At 44.1% G+C, this 12,885-nt stretch overlaps 1 protein-coding gene across 3 annotated transcripts in view; it reads right to left on the minus strand.

Annotated features, from left to right (window-relative positions):
- Window positions 1–12,885, minus strand: part of LOC142144427 (plasminogen-like) — a 131,509-nt gene that overhangs the window by 87,363 nt on the left and 31,261 nt on the right. For all 3 annotated transcript variants that reach the window (XR_012689705.1, XM_075203272.1, XM_075203274.1), the window contains exon 5: window positions 8,362–8,501. Coding sequence is in view for 2 of the 3 variants with exons in the window: in XM_075203272.1 (XP_075059373.1) it covers window positions 8,362–8,501 (140 nt within the window). In the remaining variant the exon portion in view is untranslated. The remainder of the gene's footprint in view (window positions 1–8,361; window positions 8,502–12,885) is intronic.

A 12,885-nucleotide genomic window follows, 5' to 3' on the forward strand; every position in this document is an offset into this window, starting at 1 on the left:
AACCCAGGAGCAGAGGATAATGGCAGGCAGCAGTTCCAAAGGAGGGGCCGAGGTCAGGGGTCACTTGCTAGGAAGAATAGTCAGGAAACAAGCCAAGGGTCGAGGTCACGGGCAAATAAGCAGAAACGGTGGTACCAGCCAGAAGGTCAAGGGCACAGGCAAACAGGCAAATCCAGAAAACAGGCAGGGGTCATATACGGCAGAATTCAATCCAAAAGTTAACACCAAAGTACAGCAGCAGGCAGCAACACAGGAACTGGAAGCTATAACCGGCAGGGAGGCTAAGCCCTCCCTGCCTTAAATACTGAAACAGACCAATGAGAGCCCAGTACTCTAATTGCCCACAGGCTGTTCCTTGATGGAATTAATCAGCCTGCAGACTTGCCCCGCTGTTGTGCACGCGCCCGGCTGCCCTGTAATGCCGGGATGCGGCGCTGGATAGAAGAGCGTCTGACCATTGCTATGGCAGCGGCCGGCGAGCCCCCGGAAGTGATGTCCCGGTCGTCATAGCGACGGCCAGGGCGGAGGTAGGAGAGTCGCGGCGGCTGGGCACCGCCGCGGCTCGTAACAGTACCCCCCCTTGAGGAGGGGTCAAAGCACCCCGACATCCAGGTTTGCCAGGGAATTGTTTGAAGAAATATTCAATGAGTTTGCGGGCATGTAAGCGTCTCCACGGTATCCAAGATCTTTCCTCCGAGCCACGATTTTTCCACTGGACTAAGAAGTGGATTTGCCCCTGGACCTTTTTGGAGTCCAGAATCTTCTCCACCAGGAGTTCCCTGTGGCCCTCTGGGATGACAGACTGAGATCTGCGTAAGTAACCAAGCCTAGACTTACGTGTAGGGATAGCCGGCTTCAGGAGAGAACAGTGGAAGGTATTCGGCATCCTAAGTGACTGAGGAAGCTTTAGCCTGAAGGCCACAGGATTGACCTGTTTGATGATCAGGAATGGGCCAATAAATCTAGGCCCTAGTTTTTTACAAGGCTGTTTGAGCTTGATATTGCGTGTGGACAACCAGACTTTTTGCCCCACCTTAAATGAACAGTCCTTCCGGTGACAGTCTGCAAATTTTTTAGACTGGAAAGAAGCCCAAGTTAATGCAGAATGCACCTTCTTCCAAACAGATTTAAGGTATGAAGCTGTGGAACGGATCTCTGGAAGACCGGAATAGTTGAGTGATGATAATGAATTGGACCTTGGATGGAAGCCAAAATTACAGAAAAATGGAGAGACTTGGGTGGAAGAGTGAGATGCATTATTGTACGCAAAATCAGCCCACGAAAGCAATGATGACCAATTGTCTTGAAATTCTGTGATGTAGAGACGTAAATATTGCTCCAAGGACTGGTTCACTCTCTCACTCTGCCCATTAGATTGAGGATGATAGGCTGAAGAGAGACTTATGTTAATTCCCAGGAGACTGCAGAAAGACCTCCAGAATTGGGCGATAAATTGGGAACCCCGGTCGGAAACAATATTAATGCGTAAGCCATGAAGACAGAAAACATGTTTCACGAACAGCACAGCCAGATCCTGAGCGCTGGGGAGTTTGGTTAATGGAACAAAATGGGACATTTTGCTAAAACGATCCACTATTACCCAAATTGTGTTGTTTCCTGAAGAACATGGCAGATCCACGATAAAATCCATGGACAGATGTGTCCAGGGTCTCATAGGCGGAGACAGGGGCATAAGTGTACCTGACGGAGAAGTTCTGGAAGTTTTGTTTTTGCGCAATCTTCACAGGTGCGGACAAAACTCTCCACATCCGAGGACAAGGAAGGCCACCATACAGAACGTGCAAGTATTTCAAGGGTTCTGGAGATACCCGGATGCCCTGCTGATTTGTTCTTATGGGCCTCAGCGAGAACCGCTCTTCGAAGATGCACTGGAACAAAAGGACGTCCTGGAGGTGTTTCGGAAGGGCAATTTTCTGAAACTGACGTATGGTGTTTCCTAGATCCTGAGTCAACCCAGCGTGAATGATAGAAGCCGGAATGATAGATGATGGTTCACCAGTGGGTAATTGATGAGGTAGAAAGCTCCTGGACAATGCATCCGCCTTGATATTCTTAGAACCGGGTCTGTAGGTTAGAATAAAGTTAAAGCGGGTAAAGAATAAGGCCCACCGAGCTTGTCTAGAATTTAACCGTTTGGCGGATTCAATGTACAATAGGTTTTTATGATCAGTGAGGACTGAAATAGTATGAACTGTACCCTCAAGCCAGTGGCGCCACTCCTCGAATGCCCACTTGATTGCCAGAAGTTCCCGGTTACCCACATCATAGTTGACTTCGGCAGACGAAAACTTGCGTGAGAAGAAGGCACATGGATGCACCTTACGGTCACCGGGGTCCCTCTGGGATAAGAGAGCACCAGCGCCTACTTCCGAGGCATCAACTTCCAGAATAAATGGCAACTGTGGATTAGGGTGCTTGAGGACCGGAGCAGTAGTGAACGCTGTTTTAAGAGCTTCAAATGATGCAATGGCCTCTGGTGACCAATTACAAGGATCCGCCCCTTTGCAGGTAAGGGCAGTGATGGGAGCCACAAGATCCGAGAAAGCCCGAATGAATCTCCGATAGTAGTTTGCAAAGCCCAGAAATCTTTGGATTGCTTTTAGATTCGTAGGACGTACCCAGTCCAGGTGGCTTGGACTTTACTAGGATCCATAGAGAATCCATCAGGAGAAATTACATATCCAAGAAATGACACTTTTTCGACATCAAACTCACACTTTTCAAGCTTGGCGAAGAGATGATGTTTTCTGAGTTTAAGCAAAACCTGTTTGACATGATCACGATGTTGAGAAAGAGACTTTGAATAAATCAGGATGTCGTCCAGATACACCACTACAAACTGGCCCAGGAACTCACGGAGTACTTCGTTAATAAGGTCCTGGAAGACGGCAGGTGCATTACACAGACCGAAGGGCATGACCAAATATTCATATTGGCCAGATTGAGTGTTGAAGGCCGTTTTCCACTCATCGCCCTCTCGGATGCGTATAAGATTATAGGCGCCACGGAGATCTATCTTGGTGTATATCTTAGCGTCTCTCAATTGGTCAAACAGGACAGAGATGAGCGGAAGCGGGTAAGTATTTTTGATGGTGATCTTGTTCAGTCCACGATAATCAATGCACGGGCGTAGACTACCATCCTTTTTGGAACCGAAAAAACACCCTGTTCCTGCAGGAGACTTTGAAGGTCTGATGAAACCTCTTTGCAAGTTTTCCTCCACATAATCTTGCATAGCCTTAGTCTCAGGGCCAGAAAGAGAGTACAACCTTCCCTTGGGCAACTTGGAACCTGGTAGCAGATCAATGGCACAATCGAGGTCTCTATGTGGAGGTTGCGAATCAGCCGCCTTCTTGGAAAACACATCCTGGAATTCGCTATACGCAGAGGGCAGTTGATATGGGCGCGACTGCAGGAGCCGCAGAGACATGGTGAAACAACTTTGAGAACAGTGAGTACTCCAACGAGTAATTTCTCCCAGATTCCAGTCAATCACAGGATTATGGAGGTGAAGCCATGGATGACCGAGAATTAGCGGAACAGAAGGGCAATCAATGAGGATAAGAGACAAGGTTTCAGAGTGAAGAGACCCAACTGTAAGACGTAGGGGCGGAGTCGTGAAGGATATCCTGCCACCCGGTAAAGGACCCCCGTCTAGACCGCAGACAGTAATAGCGGAATCCATTTTGATGAATGGAATTCCAATGGACTTGGCAAAACTTGTATCCAAAAAGTTGCCTGCGGCACCGCTATCAATAAAGGCTGAGGTATCAGAAGAGTGTGATCCATAAGAAAGTTTAGCGGGAACTATTAATGCATTTTTGGAAGAAATGAAGTGCAGACCTAGACAAATCTCTTCCACCTTCTCTAGGCCTGATCTTTTCCCGACTTGTTGGGGCAAGAGCGCAGGAGATGACCTTTAGTTCCACAATATAGGCAGAGGCCTAAGGTGCGTCTCCTAGATCTCTCTTCCTGAGAGAGGCGATAGGCGCCTAACTGCATCGGTTCCGCAGCTTCCATGTTAGGAGGAGGCGCAGAAAGGAACGTACTGGGAATGGATGTTTCTCTCTCAGTTCTTCTTTCCTTGAGGCGTCTGTCAATTTTGATTGTAAGCTGCATGAGTCTCTCCAGGGAAGTAGGTGATGGATACTGTACCAGGGAATCCTTTATTTGTTCCGATAACCCCAAACGGAATTGGCTGCGTAAAGCTGGGTCATTCCACTCGCTATCAGTGGACCAGCGCCGGAATTCAGCAGCGTATTCCTCTGCAGAACATCAGCCTTGTTTTAGGGATCTGAGGTGACCCTCAGCAGACGCTACCCGATCCGGGTCATCATACAGAAGGCCTAGGGCTTCAAAAAAGGATTCCACGGACCTCAGAGAAGGACTCTCAGAAGGCAAGCTGAAGGCCCAGGGCTGTGGGTCCCCCTGAAGCAAGGAAATCACGATACCCACTCTTTGCTGTTCAGAGCCGGAGGAACGGGGTCGGAGACAGAAGAACAATTTACAGCTCTCCTTGAAGTTACGGAAGAGATTCCTGTCCCCAGAAAATTGATCCGGCAAATTCAGCTTGGGTTTCATAGCAGGAACTGATGGGTCTAGCTGGGCTTGGGCTTGAGCGGCTCTGGTGGCCTCTTCCTGAGCAGACAGGCATTGAACCAGGTTCTGAACCACTTGTGAGACGGACTGGATCTGACCTGCCAGAATTTGGGCTGGAGAAAAGTTTGCTCCGTTATCTTCCATTGAAGCGAATTCTCCAAAGATTTGGGCCAGTTATAATGTCATGAACCCCTCCAACCAATACAACACCACCCGGAGTCTACTCTGACAGTCAGGTGTTCGCTGGAGCCCCTAGTGGTGGGGACAGACTTGGCTGCAGACTACAGAGGGTCGTGTGGCGTGTATCAGCTGCGGGGAACCCAGGAGCAGAGGATAATGGCAGGCAGCAGTTCCAAAGGAGGGGCCGAGGTCAGGGGTCACTTGCTAGGAAGAATAGTCAGGAAACAAGCCAAGGGTGTCGAGGTCACGGGCAAATCAGCAGAAATGGTGGTACCAGCCAGAAGGTCAAGGGCACAGGCAAATAGGCAAATCCAGAAAACAGGCAGGGGTCATACACGGCAGAATTCAATCCAAAAGTTAACACCAAAGTACAGCAGCAAGCAGCAACACAGGAACTGGAAGCTATCACCGACAGGGAGGCTAAGCCCTCCCTGCCTTAAATACTGAAACAGACCAATGAGAGCCCAGTACTCTAATTGCCCACAGGCTGTTCCTTGATGGAATTAATCAGCCTGCAGACTTGCCCCACTGTTGCGCACGCGCCCGGCTGCCCTGTAATGCCAGGACGCGGCGCTGGATAGAAGAGCGTCTGGCCGTTGCTATGGCAGCGGCCGGCGAGCCCCCGGAAGTGACCTCCCGGTCGTCATAGCGACGGCTGGGACGGAGGTAGGAGAGTCGCGGCGGCTGGGCACCGCCGCGGCTCGTAACACACAGATGGAGTAAGTGACAGCTTCCCATATGTTCAGACACTGCAGGAAGCGGCCAGATGAATCTGCCTTCCACATAATTCGTGCTCTGCAGAGCAGGTAATTGTAGTGATGGCAAGGGATATTTATGTATTGTTGGCCTGGTGAGTGTTATTTCTGTAATATGGGAGCTATGTAATGCAACAGATGATAGGGGCTGCTAGATTAAAATTGTATCTATCTTTATGTAGTCCCAGTCCTGTGTGCGTGTATTCACTGATGTTCACCGAAAGACCACACCTCCCAAAACCCCACAGAAAGTTCATGTCTTTTATGACAGGGATAGTTTCCAGGAGGTGAAAAGTACCTAGACTTTTTTTTAGAACTTTGAGAGCTGTTACTGAATTCACCTTGGCCAAGCACCTCACCCATTTATTCATAAGTGTGTTTAATTAGTGTAGCTTTCAGATAGGTCTTACCAGCATTATCTATAACCTGCATGCAGACGCAACACAGAGAGTTATGTATCCATATTATATACATATGGATTTATTATTTTTTTATCATAAATTTAAAGTTATAAGCTTAAGGGACTGGGGGCAAGGCAACAGAAGAAAGCACGGGAAAGCAAGGTCAGGAAGTCAGCAGCAGGAGATACAAGTAGAAATCTATGATCCTAAAATGCAATGAGGTTTTAGGTGGAGGCACTTTCAGAAGATCAAGGCTGAGAAAGAGAAGACATACATAAATCCAAGCAACTCTTTGCTACTACAGAAAGGGAGTATGAGCAGATGCTACATTTATTGAATGTGGGGGCCAGTAATGTACCATAGGATTGATGGTAAAAATAAAATGTTGTGGTAAAATTGAAAATAAAATGACTGCTAGTTATTTATGTCATTTGGGGCTAATAACACAATATAGGAGGGCTTTTTATATAATGTGGCTGCAATTAATTGAATATGGGGGTTTACCAAAGGTGGGAGTTATTATCGTTATTTGGGGTTGATGGGGCTATAGATATATTGTATAGCCTAATAATGTTTCTGTTTTAAATGTGGACTAATAACTTAATGTCAGGGATATTTTCCAGGAGGTTAATAGTATCTATTTTTTTCTTTCTAGCATTTTGAGGACTGTAACTGCATTTACTTTGACTAAACACCCTACACATATGTGTATATTTATTTTTTATTTTATATATATAAAATGATAAGCTTATTCTGACCTTCACATTGTGGAATAATATAAAATTCATACCGAGTTGTGGGGTCTGTCGTGTAACACCAAGGTCCAAATTTCCCTCTAGACTGCTACCTGATGCTGGCTGACCATTCTCCATTACTTCCCTCATCTTAACCCCTGTCCCAGCTATTCCTTCCCCTGTGCATGAGCTGACCCCCCTCCACCCTTCAGCACACATGGGGCAGCTCATGGCTTCCCACATTCGCAGATCACACAGGAAGCAATCAGAGGAGTCCCTCCCACATTATTTAAGTTCTGCATTAAAGTGGTTATATTAACTTAATGTGAGGTTTGGTAAGTGTTGTTCTTGTAAATTTGGGACTATCAATGTAATGTAGTAGATAGTGGTGGTTATTAGTTTAAAAAGGGGTCTATTTTTAATAAATGTGGGGGGCTTTAATGTATTGTGGACTTGATATGGATTATTAATATAGTGTGGAAGTATTAATGTAATGTTGTGGAGAATTAATGTAAAGTGGCTGCTAGTGGAGTTATTTATTGGGATTTTCAATATGTGAGGGCCATTTATGTATTGTGGGGTTACTAATTGAATATGAGCATCTTTTTATCAAATGAGGGACCTATTAATGTAATGTGGGTTTAATGGGTGCTAAAAAATTTATTGTAAGGGCTAATAACGTCTCTGTGTTAAATGTACGCTAATAATTTTATGACATGGATAGTTTCCAGTAGGTGAATAGTACCTAGATTTTTTTTTTAGAACTTTGAGAGCTGTTACTGCATTTAGCTTGGCCAAGCACGCCACCCATTTATTCATAAGTGTGTTTGATTAGTGTAGCTTTCATCTAGGTCTTACCAACATTATCTATAACCTGCATGCAGACGCAACACAGAGAGCTATGTATCCATATTATATACATATGGATTTATTATTTTTTTTAGCATATATTTAAAGTTATAAGTTTAAGGGACTGGGGGGGAAAGGCAACAGAAGAAAGCCTGGGAAAGCAAGGTCAGGAAGTCAGCAGCAGGAGATACAAGTAGAAATCTATCATCCTAAAATGCAATGAGGATTCAGGTGTAGGCACTTTCAGAAGATCAAGGCTGAGAAAGAGAAGACATACATAAATCCAAGCAACTCTTTGCTACTACAGAAAGGGAGTATGAGCAGATGCTACATTTATTGAATGTGGGGGCCAGTAATGTACCATAGGATTGATGGTAAAAATGAAATGTTGTGGTAAAATTGAAAATAAAATGACTGCTAGTTAGTTATTTATGTCATTTGGGGCTAATAACACAGTATAGGAGGGCTTTTTATATAATGTGGCTGCAATTAATTGAATATGGGGGTTTACCAAAGGTGGGAATTATTATCGTTATTTGGGGTTGATGGGGCTATAGATATATTGTATAGCCTAATAATGTTTTAAATGTGGACTAATAACTTAATGTCAGGGATATTTTCCAGGAGGTGAATAGTATCTATTTTGGCCAAGCACCCATTTATTCATAAGTGTGTTTAATTAGTGTAGCTTTCAGCTAGGTCTTGCCAGCATTATCTATAACCTGCATGCAGACGCAACACAGAGAGTTATGTATCCATATTATATACATATGGATTTATTATTTTTTCCTCACATATTTAAAGTTATAAGCATATTCTTACGATTACATTGTGGAATAATACAATGTTCATATCGGGTTGAGGGGTCCGTTGTATAACACCAAGGCCCAAGCTCATCTCCATCTGGATTTCTACAAAAATTTGACTCTAATCCCGCATTTGGGTACTTTTCAGGAGTAAAGCTGGAAAGGAAATAAGTACATAATTAAAAACATACACAGTAATTACTGAAATGTCCCAAACTAACTATACAACACTTTAAAAAGAGATGGCATGAAGGTTAGGAAACATTTCACTGGTGAGTAAGTTGTATTTGCATATGCTAATTCATCCATTGCTTGTAAATGTTATGTGGTCGTAATAAAATTTGCTAAATGCAAGACTCTATACTGTAAAAGTCTTTTATTCATGTGCTCTGTAACTTTTGTTTGTTAGATTGGACTGTATTTGAATGTGATAAGACTAGAAGAGGCTAGAAATGAGATAGGAAGATGGAGAGTGGCATGTGATTGGTAAGTTCTTTTGTCCAATAGTGTGTCTTTGACTAAGATCCATAAGACCACACTCCTTACATTTTTCTCACTGTCAAATATAACAATTGCTCATGTCTCAGGGGTTTCCACATCTCTCACATCTCCTTTGTGAACTTAAATTTTCCTTCATATCTCGTATCCTTTCAACTTTGCATAATGTCTACCCTGTATTTCTTCACCTCTCCCTTTGCCATCCATCCTTCTCCTTTCACATATCTGTTTGCTTTGCCTGCCCACTCTCCCCATGTGCCTCTATATTCATCCCAATTTACTATAACCGCTAGCGGCTATATGTATGATCTTCCAGAACAGGAGACAGAGGTCTTCGTCTATATCAGCTGCCTTTTCCATAGAGCTTTATATGCATATAAGCACTTGGATGCTCCCAGGTCTGAAGCTCTTGCATAGTGGAAGCTAATATGCTACACCACAGCTGTTGACTTGGAAATGGTGGCCAAGATAGGTGCGAATAATCAAACACAGGCCAGGGTCAGGGGCCCTTAGCAGGCAGAGAGGTTAGGAACAGTCCAAAAAGGTCAGGGCTGGCAGCGAGCTGGATGATCCATGGTACAAGCCAAAGGTCAGGTCAGCGAGCAACACAAGCAAAGTCCAGAAACAAGCAGAGACTCACAACACAGGTCCAACAGAAGTTCCAGCAGATTATCCTAAGGAAACACAGGGATAACCTCAGAGCAGCAGGGCGCAGGATGCTATAACAGGCAGTAAGGCTAAGCTCTCCCTGCCCAATCAGAAATGGGGTGGCACATGAGGCTGTAAAATAATGAATTCACATCTGCGCACGTGCTTGGATGTCACTAATGCCAGGATGTGCGCTGTCAGGCAGAGCGTCCCAGCCGTTGCCACAGTGACGGCCAGGACATGGAAGCAGGAAATGACATTCCGGCTGTTGCCATAACAGCCAAGACGCAACTAGGAGACCACGAGCCTCAGGTGGCAGCGTCTCATAACACTAATCCCCTCTCTCCATCTCTCCCTATTCACCTGCTTTCTCAGTGCCTTACTCACCCCTTGCTCCTGTCTATATCTGTTCCTGCTCCTATTTTCATTGGGAATACGTGCTAAGATGTATTTCAATTGCTGATGTAATTATTTCAACTATCTTCATCATAATGCTGGCATTTGCAAAATAATATTACAAAAGTATAATGCTAAAAAAAGATAACTTACATGCACTGCACAAACCATTTGAGTTCTTTGAAGGCAATATCCATTTATATCTTATTTGTAACTATGTTTCACTGCCTGCAGTGTTTTTTCTCACTGATATTCTGGCCAGTGAGCTGTGGAAGTGCTCTGAACATGGTGCTTCCTTTGCAGTGTCGGGCTGGGGCATGAAGGGCCCAGCAGGGGACTGCAACACTAGGGGCCGACCAGAGGGAGTGTGGCCAGCCATCATAGAGGTGAGACTAGACACTAGAGGGGGGAATGGTCAGCCCATGAAGAACAGCTAGCACCATAGTGTAGTATGTAAAGAATGCAGTGTGTGTATAAAGAGTACACAGTGTTGACCTGTCCCTTAGATTGGGCAGAACAGTCACCAAAAATCTTGGCTAACCTGTGGCACTCCCGGTGTACAAGCCCCAGCATGGTTTGCCAATATATAGCAGCTTATTGCTGGAAGGTTATGCTGGGACTTGTAGTTTCACAACATCTGGAGTGCCACAGGTTAGTCAAGCCTGCACTAGACTGAGAATATTTGACAGACTGTCCTACCTGTTCTTGTCACTTTTACCACCTGTGGCTGCTGGTTTCTTTAGTTGTGGCTTGTCTGGATCCTGGAATGTTGAGGGCCCTATTTGGAAAAAATAATGGGTACATTTAGAAATGCCAACCAATTAATATACACATGTAATAGATAGCCCTCCTCCCCACACTCAGCCCCACATTCAATTATAGATGCAAACCACCTCAGCATTAAATTAAAGGTCCAATCACCCCCTCCCTATAGTGTTCTGTGTGCAGCCCCCCCCACTATAGTTTAGTATAGGCAGCCCCCCTCCCTATAGTTTAGCATAGTTAGCCCACCTATAGTTTAGTATAGATAGGCAGACCCCCTATGCCACATAGTAGTGCCCCTTACAATAGTATGCCACACAGTAGTGCCCCCAAACAATGTTATGCCACACAGTAATACCCAAAATTCACATATGCCATGCTATAGTGTCCCCAATTGATATTATGCCCACAGTGTTGCCCCCCAAATCACATATTCCATATGCAATCGTGCCCCCAATTCATGCACACACATTATATATATATATATATATATATATATATATATATAGTGATAGCACAAAAAAGTGGTTAAACTCTACTTACCGATGTGTTGTTAGTTGCAGCCTTTCTACTCCTTCCTTCAGCAGCGGCGGGAGCATCAATCAGCTGACGGGGAGGGGGTGGGTCACATGATCGCAATTGAGTAGCGGGGACGCCAGAGAGGACCCTGGTGAGGACAACGGGTCTCCAGGTAAGCTCCGCCCACGTACATAAGGGGGTGTGGTCGTAAGGTAGCCGGGCCTATTGGTGATTTCACCGGTAGCCCGCTGGGCCAGTCCAACGATGTTCCTTTGGGTTTTGCAGGCTCTGACTAGTTTACAAAACACAGATTGACAGAGAACAAGTACCAATCAAAGTAATGTGGGTGCTGCAAAAACTGATCGATGGACAATATATTACCAAGTCTCGAGGAGCTGCAAATATCAGCTCTGCCCCTTACATTCACCCATGTTGGAGACTCATACTATGCTTCCTGCTGCCCCATGACCCTCCTTCCACCTCTCACACTCCCCACAAAGGAGCCGATTCTTGTCTGCTGCTAATGTAGCAGTGTTATTTAATCTAATGCTCATATGCCCTGCAAGTAAAGCACTACCTGTAAAGTATATGAGCAGCTTTAAAGGCGATTAGAAGTGTCGGTATATCACACTGCCACATACCGCCCCACTTCAAGAATTGGCTAGGATTCTAACCCTCAATGTTATTGTTCCACAGTCTGTGCTCTTAACTAATCAGACATTTCTTAATGAGCCTATATGAGAGTACCTATCCTGTGAAAAATATTACTCATGAAAATGAATAATCTCAAAAAACGATTTATTGAAAACTTATTTACTAGCATTTTGGAGTATTTACTTGAACATAAAGTTGCTTTCACAAAATTTAAAATTATTTGTTGGTATATGATTTCCTGTAGTTTTGTGCTGCATCCTGCCAGAAGAAATAAAGAGGATGGTTTACTGAAGTAAACATAGGGATACAAGGATCATCACTATATTTACAAGTATTGTTTATTATATTTCTATTCCTATTCCAGCTAATACAATTTACTGATAACTACACTTTATTAATCTTTTAATGTGAATAATACCTAACTTGAACTTCATAACTAAAACTATAATGTTAGAAATTAAGAACAATGTAAACAAAATCAAACAGAGTTAGAGTAAGAAGAAACACTGATGAAAAAATGGTTAGTTTCAGTATTTGCAGTGAACAAAGCATTAACTTTAGGTTTGTCATATTGCGTTTCTTATGTTGAACAATATCATAATAGTCGTATGTGAAATCTATGGGCCTGATTCAGAGTGGAATGCAAATTTAAGTGTAAGCTTGAAAAATTTGTATGCAAGTAAATGTGTATGTACGTCGTATTTAGAGTTGAAGATGCATCCAGGTCTAAATGAGGAGCAGATGCATCTGCTTGACAACAGCCACTCCCTTCAGACACTTATGTCTAACTTCTATAAAATATGTACAAAACCCATTTCTTCTATGGGGGTAATACAATTGGCTGCGTTACTGTAAAAAGTGATGAAGCCTCTGCACTATTACCGATATTACGGTAATAGTGCACATAATTACCGTTAGTCTAGTAATTTCAACGCCGTTTTTTTGCTCGCAGCTTCCTTAGCCGCAAGCAGAAATCTGTGCTAAAATTACCGTATTAATGGTAAATTCAATTGTTGGCGTTACCTGTAAAAGTAACGCGGCGTGCAAACTATTACCGTCATTA

Source organism: Mixophyes fleayi, chromosome 3 (genome assembly GCF_038048845.1).
Source record: "Mixophyes fleayi isolate aMixFle1 chromosome 3, aMixFle1.hap1, whole genome shotgun sequence".
In the NCBI taxonomy this organism is placed as follows: Eukaryota; Metazoa; Chordata; class Amphibia; order Anura; family Limnodynastidae; genus Mixophyes; species Mixophyes fleayi.